At 52.0% G+C, this 15,696-nt stretch overlaps 1 protein-coding gene across 1 annotated transcript; it reads right to left on the minus strand.

Annotated features, from left to right (window-relative positions):
• Window positions 1–5,521: 5,521 nt before the first annotated feature.
• On the minus strand, window positions 5,522–10,808 carry HHEX (hematopoietically expressed homeobox). The gene is made up of 4 exons (XM_064430895.1): window positions 10,333–10,808; window positions 8,577–8,755; window positions 8,301–8,351; window positions 5,522–6,741 (listed from the first exon to the last, which is right to left on the minus strand). The coding sequence occupies exons 1-4, from the start codon at window positions 10,709–10,711 to the stop codon at window positions 6,508–6,510; spliced, it is 843 nt and encodes a 280-aa protein (XP_064286965.1). The 5' UTR covers window positions 10,712–10,808; the 3' UTR covers window positions 5,522–6,507.
• Window positions 10,809–15,696: the final 4,888 nt, after the last annotated feature.

The following is a 15,696-nucleotide window of genomic DNA, read 5'->3' on the forward strand; positions in this document are numbered from 1 at the left end:
GTTTGTTTTCAGCCAACAGAGCAACTCATTCGCAGTTCCTGCCCACATCTAACTGGCACTGACATGCTCAGAGAGATAAATTTAATCTGGTGTCTTACTACCATGGAGCCCAGAACCACCAACAAAATGCCCTCAATCAGCCAAACTTTCTCTGAAGTGCTGGTGGGGCTGCAACTTCCATCAGCCAAAATGAACCAAATTAGTGCAGACCTTTTCCTTAAAGGGTTATTGTCTCCAAATTCCTTACAGCTTCTTGGGCTAGTTCCAAGGTTTGGGAAGAACTTCCAGGATAAGTCCCTGGAAAGTACATCACTGCTCCATCCTTTTGCAGAACTCGGTCCTTTCTATACCTTAGGATTACAACAGGTCTGTCTGATTGACTTTGTGAGATTAGGTTTTTGGCTATGTAAGAGGGTTCCTTATTACACAGAGAAGGAAGTGGAAGAACTGATGTGTATAAAATAAAGTTACTTCTTCCCCTTTTAACCTGTGATTTTTATCCTGATATCTGCAGTAAGTCACTGAGATACAATTGCAGGGTAGTGGGCAGTCCTGACTCATTTCAGAACGGCTCTACCCTCATGTGGGTGTACTCCAGGACAAGAACTCTCAGTATGTCTAGACTAGGATAAAAGCTGTGTTTTTAAAGATACTAGCCAACAAGGTTTGACTACCATGATTTGAAACCTTGTATAGACAGGACAAGTCAAATGCTAAAAGGTGTTTAAAAGTGTTTGCTAAGTCATTCTAAAAATATAACTTTTAAACTTGTCTAGACAATGACAGAATACTTCTTACCATGGCATGCCCACTGCAACAGCCATGGAGTGAATAGCATAGGAAAGGATCAGCAAGAGTTTTCTCCACATAGGTCTTCAAAGCAATGGCACAGATTGAAGTGCAGGGAAACCCAGAAGGGTCTGTCTAGACAACAAGGGGGAAAGGATCCTTTTTTTTTTCAGTAGATTTAGCTCAGTCAGGAACTCTTTTTTCTAAAACAAGACCTACTAAGAGTCTACTGATATAATCTGCCAAGCTTTAGCAGGTCATATTCTGGGCTCCTTGCTGACTGCAACTCAGCCTGCTAAAATCGTGTTAAAAGTTTTGAGGTCTATGTGTCTGTCAGATGGGATTTTTAGTCCTTAAATAAGCTTGATTGAATTAGGCCTCCTGGAAATGGCCCCTTCCCTAAGGCTGATGAGATGGCAGCTCACTTTTCGTGCCCGTTCAATCTTTTAACCCAAATCATTTGCCTAAACTGTACAACAAATGTGGAGTTCGGTTTGTCTTTAGCGTCAGTATTTCCATCTGACTGTGAGCACCGGTTAATTTCCTACAGGCCAACACAGCAACTCATTTTGACTTTGACTTTGTTTTCACCGAAATGTACTCAGACAAAACCCTTGAAAAATCTGCTCCTTTGAATAGCTACTTGAAAATGTCTAGCCCACATGCTTGCACACATACCCACTCTAACAATTGTCTTGTAAAAATCAGCAGATAAATTCTTAGTCATTAATACATATCCTTACATTGGTTTGCTCCTACCATTGAAAAAATCAGAACATCTCTTTCCCAGAATTGTGCTAGTATTTTTGACATCTTGAATAATACTTTCAGGAAAGAAAAAAAAAAAAAAAGAATGAAAAATTAAAAAGTCACTATGATAATTCTAAAATAAGCATAAGCACAGCCTCTCAGACTATTTAATATCAGGCTCTGTTTTGCTATGTAAAAAAAACTCCACAACGACAACAAATCGAAACAAACAGAAACAAAACCAAATAAACAAAATGAAACAAAACAACAAACCCTAACAAACCTATTAGTTCTATTTGTTATTAAGGCTTAATGACATAGGTAGGTATCAATTTGATAGGAAAAAAGATCTACCTCCCAATTAGTCCCATTAGAGATTATGTCTTCATAACATGGGTGGGTATCTAACAGTCAGGGGGAAATTCACTAGTCACCAACTCAATTGAAAGACTCCACCAAACAATAATTTGCTGTTATAACTCGAAGTGACCAAAGTAACACAGTCTGGATGTGCTTCAGACTCCCGGGGTTTAGTAGTCATTTGTCAATAGCTCTCAGACAATGGAGCTGTGAAACGGAGCCACTTAAGTTAACATGATAAGGCTTTTACACGATTGTGTAAAGTTTTGTTGGCCTTGACATGCACCATCTGAAATATTTTAGAAATACACATTGATTTCCTGTTTTGGATAAATAGGAATAAGCAAACCTCCTGTGCTCAGGAGGCCTGGAACCAGTCCATGATTCAAAATAAGACAGAGACTCAACTGTCAGCAAAGGCATTTTGGTAAGCTGTTGTCACCTGGACAAAGTCCTTACTAAGCCCAAACCACTGCTAAACGTTAATGAGAAGTTGATCTGAATCAGATCAGCATGTTCTGACCTGCTCTTCATGCTTCTTTCAGGTTTACAGCTCTGTCTGCCTTGGTACTTTCTCGTGTGCTAAAATAATGTCTTCAAAAACGAACATTTTGCACACATATATACACACACACACACACATATATATATATACATACATATATAGATATAGATACACACCTATACATACATAGCTAAAAGACAATAATATCCATGCACAGATTTTATTGTCTGATTATTTTTCTTTTTTTGGTCATCTGACATTTGACCTCTGGTCATCTGACATTTAATAGCACATGTCTTCCAGGCCTAACACCGTTTCTTGTCATCCACTAAACTGAGTGGACGGATAAAACTGCTTTTATCCGATATGACCAGAGGAAGGTCCTTTTCAGCGAAAGCAAACAATTAGCAGCCCTGAGTTATTATTTCCTATTATTGTGCAATAGAAGAGGCTCTGGACGTTTCAGTGTGAAGGATTAAAGTGACCTGCTTTACAAACATCGCCTGTCCGCCTTCCTCCTCTCCGCGCCCCCGCGGCAGCACGGGCGGCGGGCGCGAACGCGCAGCCCCACGCGTGTCCCGGCCGCGGTCCGGGTTCGGCTGCCCCGCTCGTGGGCCAAATGCGCGGGCCGGGCCGGGCCGGGCTGGGCGGCTCCGGCCGCTGTCCCCGCTGCCCCGGCCGCTGTCACCGCTGCCCCGGCCGCTGTCCCCGCTGCCCCGGCGGGCCCCGCTGGACGCGCCCCGCCCGCGCATCCCGCGCTGCGCCCGCCGCGGGCCCGGCACCGCGCTGCGCACGGAGGCAAAGTACACAGCGGCTCGGTCGATAGCCTATTAGGCTAGAAAGAGTTCTGCATATCAAAGGCCGACGAACTTAATGACTAAAAATATAAGTACCTGACCCGGAGGATTAATCACACACTGTCAAGCTGAAATTGGTGCAATTCTTCCAATCATTAACGTTTTGCTTACAAAAATGTGCTTTTCTGTTTGTTTTTCTGCTAAATGATAACCATTTTCAAGTTGAATCGGCTGATAAAAAAGTCGAAAACAAGACGGGAGTTGTGCTGGAAAGGTCATACGTGCCAGCTCGGCATGGAATAGCCAACGGGCAAACAAACAGGACAGAGCAGGGTGGCACGGAAGGGGCTCGAAGGTTTTCCCCAACGGTGTAAAGTGCTTTGGCTGCTTTTCTCCTGCCAAAGAGAAGAGACTGCCCGTGGAGGGACACTCGTCCGCCACACCGTGGTCATCCCCACATCGGTCTCCCCCGCGTGGAAACGAGCTGGGGAAATTAGGGACAGCTGCTGGGCAATTACCTCTGACCGGCAGCTCGACCGGCCCCGCCGGTGCGTTTTACCTCCCTAAGCCCCCTCCCCGGGTGGGCGGGTGAGCAAGGACATATCGACCGCCCAGCCTGGGTTACAGCGCTGTTTGTCACTTGTCGCGACACCCTGGAAATCCACATCCCTGGCCAGGCGGCTGCAGACGGCGCATCTGCGCTCCTCACCTGCGGGGAGCCGTCAAATCCCTGCCACGGCGGGGACAGCGCCCGGGTTGGCGAGCGCGGCTTCCCTGGACCCCATTAGATCTCCCGGGATGCGACCCCGCGCAGTTCCTCGGGCAGAGCCCCCGCCCCGTCCATCGCATCGGGCCCGGCCGGCTCCCGGCTTGTGCCGGCCGGGGAACTCCGGTGTCATCCCTCATGGAAGTGGGGCTTGCCCGGCGCCCACTCTCACGGGCCGCCCTGTTCCACGCGTGTTCCCATCCCCACGGAAAGCACAGCCATAACACGAAGTCGCGTTGAAGAGGTGACGCCAGTTCCGTGCACCTTGATATCGGTCGGGACAGATAAAGAAAAACAGACGCGGACGGCGTCTACCCGAGGGCTGCCTGCTCTGCTCCGGCCCTCACAACCTCATCACCTCCCCCGCAGCTCCCGGGACTCACGGTGGGCTGTCCCCGTCCCCGTCCCCGTGGGGATCCGCGGTGAGGCCCGGGACGGCAATCCGAGCGAGGGAAAGCCGAGGGATGGAGACGGGATCTCCTCCTCAGCCTGAGCTGTCGGCGCCCTCAGAGCTCACCGCGCTGGGGCTCGATCGCGGCGCAAAGGCGGAGAGGAGCCCCAGGGAGGCCCTGGAGCGCCCCGGAGCTCCCTTTGTCACGGGCAGCGATAATCCCGGGGCCGGTGCCCGCGTCCCGGGGCCGCCTGCGAGCGGAGGGCGCTGGGCCCGGCCGCGGCCCGACCGGAGCAGCTCTGGGCAGCCGGAGCCTGTGCACGGGCAGGGGGCACAGAACCTCATCACTTCGTCTTTTCGGGCCCCGCTCATGAGCGCGGTTTTCGGATAAACCAAATTTAAAGCCATTTACTCAGAAATCTCAGCTGATGTTTCTAAAATAATTAACTGACTTAGAAAAAACAGCTTGTCTGCTCTAAGAGCCATCCTCCCTTGCCAGTCACAATAGTCACTTGTTGCTGTCTAAAAGCAATTTCTTGGCACTAAAAGCCTCTGTGACGCTTGGCCAGGTGTAAATCCCTGTCCCCTGGGTGCTCACTGTGGCACCTGGAGGGGCTGGATACCCATGCAGGTGCCCACCCAGGATGCCCGCTCCCGGGAGCCATTCTCTAGCCCGGGTTCCGCGCTCCTTCCCCGAGTCGCCGCAGTCATTTCGGAGAAAGGCCGATGAATAACCACTGTTGACTCAGGTGGGTCAGCGTCTGCCCCGGCTGGGGTCGATGCCCGGCCCCGAGCAAACCCTGCCGGCCCCGCTCCTCCTCCAGCCCGCACCCCTCCCCGGCCCCCCAAGGCCAGGGCGACTCGGGGGTAAACACCCACGCTTCCAGCCTGGGATTGCCAGCCAGGTTTTCCTCCTCTCACCACAGAGCCCGTTCCCATGTGGGCACAGGCACGGGCAAAACCGAAACGCGGGGTGGGAGGCTGAAACACAGCAAAAAACCACAGCAGAGAGCCCACACGAGACTCCTGCGACAGAGGGTGCCCAGAAAGCTGCGGGGTGGCTGATGGCTGGCACAGGACTGAGGGAAAAGCTGCTTACAACACACCTGGCAGAGGAGAGGTTCGGGTTTTCTCCTGCCAGTAACTGGACAGCCAGAGTGGCAAGTGTTGCAGAGTTTAGGTTTATTTCACAGATATGTCCATCAAAAATTAAATACCAGGTTTTGACTTTTTTTTTAAACACTGAACAAATATGTACAAAATATGAACAATGTGAGGTATAAAACCACAAGACTTTTAAAGAAAACTAGTATGTACAGAAGCAGATACGTGTACGATAGGCATTATCTTCCCACAGCTGTGTGCCTCACTTATGCCCTGCAGCTGATGCCAGTTTCTGTCCTGCAGCAGGGCCCTATCACTCCCTGCATTTTCTTCTCAAATATGAAATCCATAAAAAACAGTGCTAGAGATTTTAAAGGAGAAACTTTTTTTTTTTCCGCAAATGGAACCATCCAAGCTGTGAGGCAAAATTCTCAAAAATCTGAGAAGGCACATTTCATCTCACACAAGAAGAAAAAGGAATCTGACAACTCTGCCTGACAAACGGAAGGATGTCTCAGTAGAGAGCACATAAAAGGGTGTGAGTATAAGGCACTTCTCGGGATGGTCAAATCCCTCCCTATTTCACAGAACATGTTTCTCTGCGTACAAAGGGCGTTTAAATTAATCTATTTAAAGTACGTTTGTTTACACATATAAAGGGCTTAGTCCTGCAATCCATACTCACTTCCACACTAGTTAGAGTTTTGCCTGATCACCGACAGCAGCTGATTCAGACCCTCTCCACCACCCTGTAAGGACAGGGTGCAGGATAATATTCCAGTTAGAACATTGATTATTGTACAAACATATCTTACAAATAATTAAATACAAACCATGGTCCTTTAACCAAATTAGAGATGCCAAAACTGAACTGTTCGCAGAAAATATATCTTTCTTTCTCTGCTTGTTATAAAATTAGTCTCTTTGGTGATGCTTTTTTCTTTCAATGTAACGGTGAGAGTTTTTCTCCTGTAGCACAATATTCTTTCAAACGAGCCCCTGGTAAAGTGCAAGCCGAGTTAGGTCCGCTCTCTGCATGGGACTGTTAGTGGGCAGCAGTGTAAAAGCCTTTATCGCCTTCAATGTCCACTTCTTGATCAGAGTCATCAGAGACGTCTGACTCCAGGTCCTCCTGTGAGGCTGGTGAGGGGGTGTACTGTGAGCCATCCAGAGAGACCTCCTTACCCTTCTGCTCAGGGCTCTGGCAGCCCTCCGGCCTTTGGTCACTGTGACTGTCAGCACCTTCTACTTCTTCTTTTTTGGTGGCCTGGGGGTTCTCCTGCAATGAAAGAATCCTGCTTGGTACAGAGACAGAGGCCTGGGAATTCCAGCTGTGCTGTGTGGGAAAGCCACCTTGCAGAAAAAGGCAGGTGTCCCACTGCCTCCCTGGGCCTCCTGCCTATAAATCTGCCCGAGTGGGACAGGGCTGGGCGAGGGCTCTGATCCCACTCCCTCACAGCCACAGGGGCTGCTGCCGTGAATAAGGCTCCTTGGCGATGGTTATCGCAGCCACTTCAAAAGAGGCAGGAGCTGCTGGAGCCCAGGAACCTCTGAACTTTTGTCTTTAGCAAAGCAAATGTTTATTATGAGTCTACAAACACCGACACACAGCTTCCTCCTGCCCTGATCTTTCTTTAATTACACCCGACAACAAGAGGAGGGAGGTTGAATCCATCAGTGGTCCAAAAGCAAATGGAAAAAAATTACTAATTAAGCTAAAACTCAACATTAAAACACTCACCACTAAAACCAAACCAAAACCCTGTTTGTGAAGGCAAGAGTAGCCCTGTGTTGGCACCTGTCTGGAGAGCCCAGTCCCCTAAGGGGGCATGAAATGCTACGCAAAAGAAAAAGCAGGCAGAGACACGTACCCATGATATAACCGTGCGGGCTTGGAGAAATGGATGTGACTGAATGAAAAGGAGGAAATGACTTAAAATGGCCGAGATCCCAAGCGAGCTCTCCGGACACTGTGGCATGGGTTGGGCCCCAGGCAGCCTCTTGCCAGAATAATAGGACTTTATTAAAAAAATCAACTGAAGATTGAGTTAAACTCAGGCGAAGGTTACAGAGATTCATCTAGAGCATCGTACCGTGATTAGTTTACTTTTCTTTTTACTTTTATATTAAAGGCGAATTTGCCAGTAAAATGTGTGCATCCATGTCACACTCACTGAAGCCAGACTCGGGCCAAAATGTTGGAATTTTTCAAAAATATTTGAGCCAAGGGACCTCAGTTTTGCTGAGTCCCTATGTGCCATAAAAACTGCTAAATAATTATCTGCTCGAGCGTGATTTCTAAGGGAAGGGAAATTGCTTTAACTTCTTACGCTTATGCATTGTAACTGCTTGTGAAGGAAGGTAAAAGCTACTCAATTTTCCATGTGGCTCCTCAAAACAAACAAGGTGTTTATACCTGCTTTCTCCCAATGTTAGCAAAATACATTGACTTGCATTTATTAAGAGAGGGCATTTTAAAACACCAGTTAATATTCTCCAAAAAAACTGCCTAAGTAATTTACTGACAATTACTTATCTTCTCCATGTTAATTGGCTAAACAACATATGGGTTTACAAAACAATTACCGTGGAGTTTTAATAGGTGGTGTGTGAAAAACAGGCATAATTGATATAGGAACTGCATTAGAAGCTTTTAACGTTAGTGCTGCCTGAACGAGCCCTCATGGATTCCAGCATGACTATTTGTCTTTTTAATCAAGGTGAAGAGGTTAAACAGCCTTTCAGATGACTTCTGCATACAACCTGGAATAGGCGAGCACGGCGTAAGATAAGACAATTAAAATACTTATTTCTATAGAAACAGAAACATCTACGTACCTGCTTTAGACGCCTCCATTTGGCTCTGCGATTCTGAAACCAGGTTTTGACCTGAGCAACGACAACGAGAAAAGGTGCGGGGTAGTCTTGGAGCCAGTTAGCGCCCAGAGCCTTACCCAAGCCACAAGCAAAAAGCAAGAACCTGCCAAAAACCCCTCTCCCCGCCGACCCTGAGCCGGCCAGGTCCCCGGAGCGATGCACCGACAGCAGCTGCACGGCGGGGCCGGAGCGAAGGGGAAGGGGGTGCGGTTCCCCGGGGCGGGGGCACGGCCTCACCTGCCTCTCGCTGAGCTGCAGCATCTTGGCCAGACGCTTCCTCTCCGGCGGGGAGAGGTATTTCTGCGTCTCGAACTTCTTCTCCAACTCGATGGTCTGGTCGTTGGAGAAGCGGACCTGCCCCCCCTTCCTCTTGTGCAGCGGCCGCTGGATGAAGGGGCTCCAGAGCAGCGGCTTCCCTGCAAAGAGGGGCACAGCACCCAGGGTCACCGGCCGGCCGCGGACACGCGTGGCTGGGGAGCCCCTGTCCCGCCCGGGCCCAGGGCTCGCTAATTTCCTTCGCCTGATTTTATTTCTCTCAGTTCCTACTCTGATCTTTCCCCTCTTTGATTTTTTCCCCTCCGCCAAACGGAGAGACCAGTTAAAGTCACTTTACGGGCTTTGGCAACATTTCCGTCAATGTGTTTCCTGTTGGTCTATCTCGCAAAGAAAGAGACCAAAAAAAAAAAAAAAAAAAAGACCTTTGCTTCCTTCTGCTCTTTCACTGCGATGCCCTAAAGAAACCGTCTCCCTTACTCTGAGCCAGTGCCCGGGTCCCTGCGGAGAGCGGGGACATCGCGGGGCTGGGCAGGGGTGATGCCAACAGGAGGGCACTGGGCTTCTAGGAAGAAGAGCCCGCATGTCCCCCACCCTCGGCTGGGGGTTTGCCCTCCAGAGGCCGCGGGGTGCCCGACAGGCTCACCCGGGGCCGGGTGAGGGGCGAGGCGGGGCAGGCAGCGACACGCCGGGGAACCGGCCCCGCTGCGGAGCCGCAGCCGCGTCCCGGGACAGGAGGCTCCGGCCAGTGCTACTGAGTCACGCTGTTTGTCTTTCTGCCTGCACCCTTTGCAATTTGCTGCATTGTTTTTCGAGATTTTGCTTGCGTCAGGCTTTAGTAATTCTGGTGCAAAACAGCCTCAAAAAATAGGAAGCAACTGGTTATTTTAGCTGTCATAAAGTCACATCCCACACAGAGGAAATGAACAATATCAGAAAAACGGATCCCGGCTATCAGAAGTCGAGTGTTTCCTGAATTTGTCTGTATTGAGGATGTCGATAAAGTAATCAGCAATGTGCACGACTCCCGGGGAAGAGCCTGCTTCAGGCGGCCAGGAAAACACTTAACAGCTTCTGAAACCAGATTTACTCCTATCGAGAGCTCAAGGTTTCCTGTATGAACGGAAAGGGTCAGCCTCTTTCACTGCACAAATGCGGTGAGTCAGGTCCAGTTTTGCAATCACTAAGAACAAGTGCTGCAGCCCGGGCACGGGGCTCAGCCCCCGCAGAGGGGTCGCTTCCCCCGGCCAAGGCACGAAGCAGCCGCGGGGCCCCGGCCCGGCCCGGGCCGACCCGCAGAGGAACCTCGGGGGCCCCAGCGAGTGGAGCCGGCCTCCCGACTGTTTTTCAAGTCATCCGCAGGAAAGACTGAGATCTGCCATGCGATCTCCAAGCACAATTAAAACTCCCCACCAAAACCACACGCGACATTACTAAGGACACTCTCAGAGTCACTTGGTTTGAAGGAAAACAAATCTGAGTCACCGCGGCCGCGCACTGTGGTCTCGCTGACAGACCCGGAGCACGGCACGTCTCTAATTTACTGTAAATCAGACGGGGCCCGGAGGGAGCCGGGGGAACGCAGAGAAGCGGCGGGGCGGGCGGGAAAGGGGACCGCTTTCGGGCACTTCCCATTTACCCCTGCCCCGACGGCGGGATGGGGACGGGACGAGAGCTGCGCCGGAGCCGGGGAGGGCGGAGAGGGGGGCACATGGCTTACCCAGGGGGTCCTGCCGGATCAGGGCGTGCGCGTAGTCGCCGACGGCGCGGGGAAAGGAGTAGAGGGGCCCGGCGTAGGCGCCGGTGCCATAGGTGGCGGCGAGGTGGTGGGAGAAGGCCGGGTGGACGGGGGTCGGCTCGTAGATGGGGGTCCGGTACGGGGACACCAGGCTGGTGAAGGAGGAGTTGGGCGACGGCAGCGTCGGCGGCGGCGGGGCGGGCAGGGAGTGGGGGGCCGGGGCGGCGGCGGGGCCGCGGCCCAGGATGTCCTCGATGTAGAAGGGCGTGGGGTGCGCGGGCTGGAGCAGCGGCGTGGGCGCGTACAGCGGGACGCCGACGCCCAGGGCGGCCGGCGCCGCGCCCGGCGGCTGGTACTGCATGGCGCGGTCGCCGCCCGCGCACCCCCGCGCCCCCGGCCGCCCCTGCGGAAAGCCGGCCCCGACCGCGGCGGCTGGGTACTGGCACCGCCGCCGCGGGTTTCTCTGGGCTCGGGTTACCCTTCGATAGGTTTCTATTGGCGCGGGGCGGAGCCCGCGTGGTCTCTGTCCCCTTCCTGCCACGGCGCCGTCTGGCCAATGAGCCCGGCCAGGGAAGGGGGAAACCACCCCCCGCCGGCAAACACTCCCCCGCCTCCTCGAGCGGGCTCCCCGCGGCGCCAATCAACCACCGCCGAGCCCGGGGGAGCGCGGGCCCGCGGGGCGCGATCTGTCGCCCGACGGCACCGGGGCCCCTCCCGCAGCGGCTCCCGCTCCCGTGCCGCGCACGGCACAGCGCCAGCCGGTGCTCGGGCTTCCCCGTGGGGGTGCGCGCTGACCCCTGCAGCGTGGCCCTGGCGCGGACCGAGGCGGGAGGCGAGGAGCGGGCGGGCACCCGCAGCCGGCGCGGGGCCCTCTCTTTCGGAAAGGTCCGCGCGGGCGCTGCGCTGACTGCGTGCGCCGGGAACGAGCGGGGGAGTGAGTGGGCGGCGGGGCCGCACAGCTGCTGCCCCGTGCCAGGGCCCAGAGCGCGGCGGGGCGAAGCAGGAAGTGGCGCGGCGCTGCTCGCGGCCCGTCGGGCACCGACGGCCGGCAGCGGGCGGCAGACCGGGGGCGATGGGGCGGCCGGGGCCCCGCGGGGCTAGGGACCCAGTGCCCGACAGCCCGGGCTGGGGAAGCGGCGTGACGGCCCGAGCAGCGCCACCTGGGCTCCATCGATTCGATTTTATGATCCCGCCGGGTGATCCCCCTGCCCCGCAGCCCCCAGCGGGAGACACGCTCCGTCCGCCTGTCGCCGACGCCGCTCCGCAGGGCCGCCCCTCGCCAGCACCGCTCGGACTTGGGCGAGGGGTGGTGGGAGGTGTGAGGAAGGGGCAGCGACCCCCGCCCTGCCCGCGCCCCTCAAGCATCCGGGGCCTCGCCTCGCAGCCGCTCCTTGTGCCTCTCCGTGCGAGCGGAGGCGACAGGTGCAGCCCGCGTGTCCGCGGACCCCGCCGTGTCCCGTCCCTCACACGCCCCGTGCTGACAGCGAGCACGGAAAGCTGTTAAGGGATAGCAGGTGCTGGTGTAACTCTGGTTTTTTTTCCCTTAAAAAAAAAAGAGGAAAAAAAAAAAAGGTCTGCAGTTCAAACCCACGAAGATGTTAATAACTGAGAGGCTCAGAGCAAGACGAAAGGGTGTTGGTGAAATGAAAAACAAAAAAAAATATTTTTTAATAATACAGAGATGTTGGGTTTTCTTTTTCTTTACGTTGTTAACAAATGCCAAAACTCACCTTTAAAGCGTGGTCTTGTGTCTTGTAAATATCAGGTACACGTAAAGCGAGCTGACAGTTTTGATTATTTTTTCTCTGTGTTCAGTCTCCCAGGCATTGCTCTTTCCAAGGGGTTTAGTTAATGTTTTCATCTGGAAGTGTTGGATTTGCAGCTTGATTTACTTAATAAATGTACAGTAAACCGATGACCCGTTGCCCTCTGGAATAACGACGTGCATGATATGAGGCAGCAGAATGGAGGGCCCCCACAATATTTTACAAGCTGTCGATTCAAAATCTCGAGAACAAGTTTATGCAAAAAGAAAAAAAAATGTTTTGCTGTATTATTGAAAAACAAATAAATAGAGGAAGAGATTATTCTTTTCTGACTTTTATACAAGCAATAGGCCTTGTTAAAAGGAAGTTTTAATGACACAGTTATTACATTCCACTACCACTGCATAATCCCTAACAAGAAAAATGAAGCACTTAATTTTGCAGTTCTACAGAACCGCCCTTTTCAAATTCAATTGTTAGACCTCAGCCTTCCTCTTTCCACGGGTTGGAGACTATTAAATCCGCATTCATGAAATGTCACATTTATTGAACTACATAATTTTTTAATATCACTAGTGCACGTTTTATAGTTGATTTTATTGTTTTTATGGCCATTCGGGGCTCTAAAACCCGGATTTTTTCAATGTTGTCCTTATAATTTTTTTTCACACAGTCAGAACTAATAAAATAGAACAGTTGTGACTTTTTAATGCAAGGGGTCTCGGAGTTTCAATATTTTCACTCTGCTGGATACTAAAACCAATAAAAATACACGAGATTTTAATTATTTTCTGGATTAAATAAAACCTTTTCCTTTTCGCTTGGAACATACATTTTTGTTTGTAGTTTCTGTCGTGAGGGAGACAATGCAACATCAGACAAAATACTTTATTACCAATATTGTTGCAATGAATACAGTTTTGACCGGATTTTACAGTCTAACGGGAATTTAAAGAAAGGTGCTGTAGATCGGGGCAACCAAGACAGTACTTGAGTATTTCTATTATTTCTTCTCCAGGTTCCCTCTGGAAAGCTCTCCAATGTATCTGGAAAACCCTGAGCGGAGGGGGTTGGGGGAATGGAGAGAGAGAAAAAATACGCCTTTCTCGATTAAAAGAGGAATGCTTTCACATTAATTTTCTCGGTATGCACTTGAAACACCACCAAGTTTTCCTGCTCATCTGGGGATTTCTGGAGGGCGGCGGGGCGGGATGCGTGCATCCCCGCACTGGCACGGGCTCGGCTCGGAGGAATCGGCTGGAGAACTCATTATTTTGTGTAATAACTTCGGGGCCCTGTCTTCCCCTTCACTTTCCGTGAAATCACCCGCCTTCGAGGAGTCCTGAGCTCAAGGAAAAAAATCATAATAAAAATCTAGGCCCCCGCTTGCTGCCGGCGGCGCCGCTGCCAGCCCCGACGGCGGGGCCGGGCGGGACCGGGGCTCGGCCGCTGCCGCCCGGGCGGCTGCTCGCGGGGCGGATGGACGGACAGAGCAGAGCGGCTCTGCCCGAGGAAGCCGGAAGGTGCCGCTTCGTGTGTCCGCTCGGGTCGGGGCTCAGGGGTCGGACGGGCTCCCCGGGGGAAGCAGCGCGGTGCCGGCTGGTGATGTCGCCGCGCTGGCCTCGCAGGAGCCGGGGCCGCGCTGCGAGCCCGGCCCAGCCTCGCTCACCGGCTGCTTTGAGCCCGTTTCCCTCCCCTTCCAGCCCTGATCCTGCGTGCAGCCCCGGGCAGCTTTCCCCCAGGCCGGCGCTCCGCAGGTGCCCAAGTGGCGCTGGGGGAAGCCTTTCCCGGAGGAAGCGGCACCCGCGGGCTCCGGAGCCTCCCGCCGGCCCCGTGCCGCTGCTGCGGGAGCCGGCAGCCCCCGGCGGCCCGGCTGCGGGTGGTCGGATTGCCTCTGCCCCAGCCGCGGGGCGGGGGCGCAGCGCCGCTTTAATTTAGCGTTGATGTGTCACCGTGTTCGTGAGCGGCTCTTACGGGCGGCGGTAACGCGGAACACCTGGACGGCCGCACCGCGGGCGCGCACGGCGGAGGGCGCTGCGCTGCGCTGCTGGCCTGTCCTCGGGCCGGCGCGTAAAAATAAAATAATTTTAAAAAATCAAAACCACGATCTCCCCCAGTGTCAGAAAATCGGGAAATGAAAGCCTCCAAAACCAGCGACACACGGCAGGCGGTATTTCCACCGCACCCATGATTATCTGTGATAAACGCCCCGATAAACAGAATATTCCTGATTCCTGGGGTGGTTATATCAGGCAATGCATAAACCGGTCAGCAATTTATAGGTGAGGGTGTCTGGAATCACAGAACACTTTCCTTTGCCTCACGGATTGTTGTCACTAACATGTACTCAGCCGGTTTCTGCTCTCCAAACTGGGATTTTCACGCACAATCGCACCCTCTGTGACACCACAGGCTTTGGCAGAGTTGCACCAGAGATGGATCATTCCTAGCTGCAATAACTGCTTTTGGCTGTACAGAATTAGTGAGCAAATCAGCAAAACTCCATCTTTTTAACAGCTAGAGCAGGCTACCAGCAGCATCATTCCCTAAAGCTACAGGGCACTTTCCAAAAGGATCCAACCCACAGCCATTCCACCCCTTCCCATTACTGAAAATATTTCAAGACTCTTCCAAGAGAGGTGAGGCCACAGCCTTGAACAACTTCCAAGGAGGAAATAGGAGGGAGTTCACCTTTCTGGTTTTCCTAGCATCATGGAAGCCAGACTGCTGCAGACAGAGGCACTGCACGTTGCAGGGTGATGTCAGTAGGTGCTGCCTTCTTCCAGATAACTCATCTGTCAGATATTCACTTCTTACAACTTCCTCCTCACCATTGTGATTTGATTTAATAAATGACTTACAACTGTAATAAACATTAAGGCAAGTTATTCTTAAAGGCATTCATTAGATATAGCAGAACAAGAAAAATCTTGGTCTAAAAAGGGGTGGACAACAGGTAAATTATTATTCTAGGCAGAGCTAGCAGGAGCGTATCAGTTTTTGTTCTACATCGCTATGATTTTGCCAAATTTAAATCATCCAAGGGAAAAAAATTCTGGTCTGAGGGAATCTCCATCCTGCTGAGTACATTGAAGGTTTCAGCAAAATGGGTTCAGCTGTTTCTGAGCATTGGGTTAGAGGAAAGCAGATTTTTTTTCCCCCTGGCATTTAGACATCTTTGCCTTGCCCTGAAAACCTGCAGAGCCCCATCAGAGGGAAAACTTCCAGAGATGAAGGCAACTGGCAAAAAGTCAGCCAGGGGTTCTCTTCAGCTCCTCCTTTGCTCTTTTACTTGGGATTGTGGTTTAGAGTCGGGCAAAATGAAGACTCCAAATCTCTGCAGAGAGACTTAGGCACCTCAGGAATGTTCAAGCAATTCATTAATGTGAAATGAATATTTGTGGGTATGAGACGTGCTGCCACCAGCAAGGGCGTTTTTCACCTATGCTGTCACAAGCTCTGATGGGAAAAAAAAAAAAAAAAACAACTACAGAAAAGCTTTAATGGTGCTTTTGAGTCTTGTCAAGGATTTCCAAGGCAGCACATGCCAGACCCTCAGGGGGACATATTGTTAAGGTGC

The sequence above is a fragment of the Passer domesticus genome, chromosome 8 (genome assembly GCF_036417665.1).
Source record: "Passer domesticus isolate bPasDom1 chromosome 8, bPasDom1.hap1, whole genome shotgun sequence".
In the NCBI taxonomy this organism is placed as follows: domain Eukaryota; kingdom Metazoa; phylum Chordata; class Aves; order Passeriformes; family Passeridae; genus Passer; species Passer domesticus.

Bases quoted from the DNA above. Each gene is read 5' to 3' on its own strand.
- HHEX (XM_064430895.1), bottom strand. From the start codon at position 10,711: ATGCAGTACCAGCCGCCGGGCGCGGCGCCGGCCGCCCTGGGCGTCGGC. The intron at 8,756-10,332 runs GTAAGCCATGTG...CCCTCTTTGCAG, and splicing joins GATCCGGCAGGACCCCCTGG to GGAAGCCGCTGCTCTGGAGC. The intron at 8,352-8,576 runs GTGAGGCCGTGC...GTCGTTGCTCAG, and splicing joins TGCAGCTCAGCGAGAGGCAG to GTCAAAACCTGGTTTCAGAA.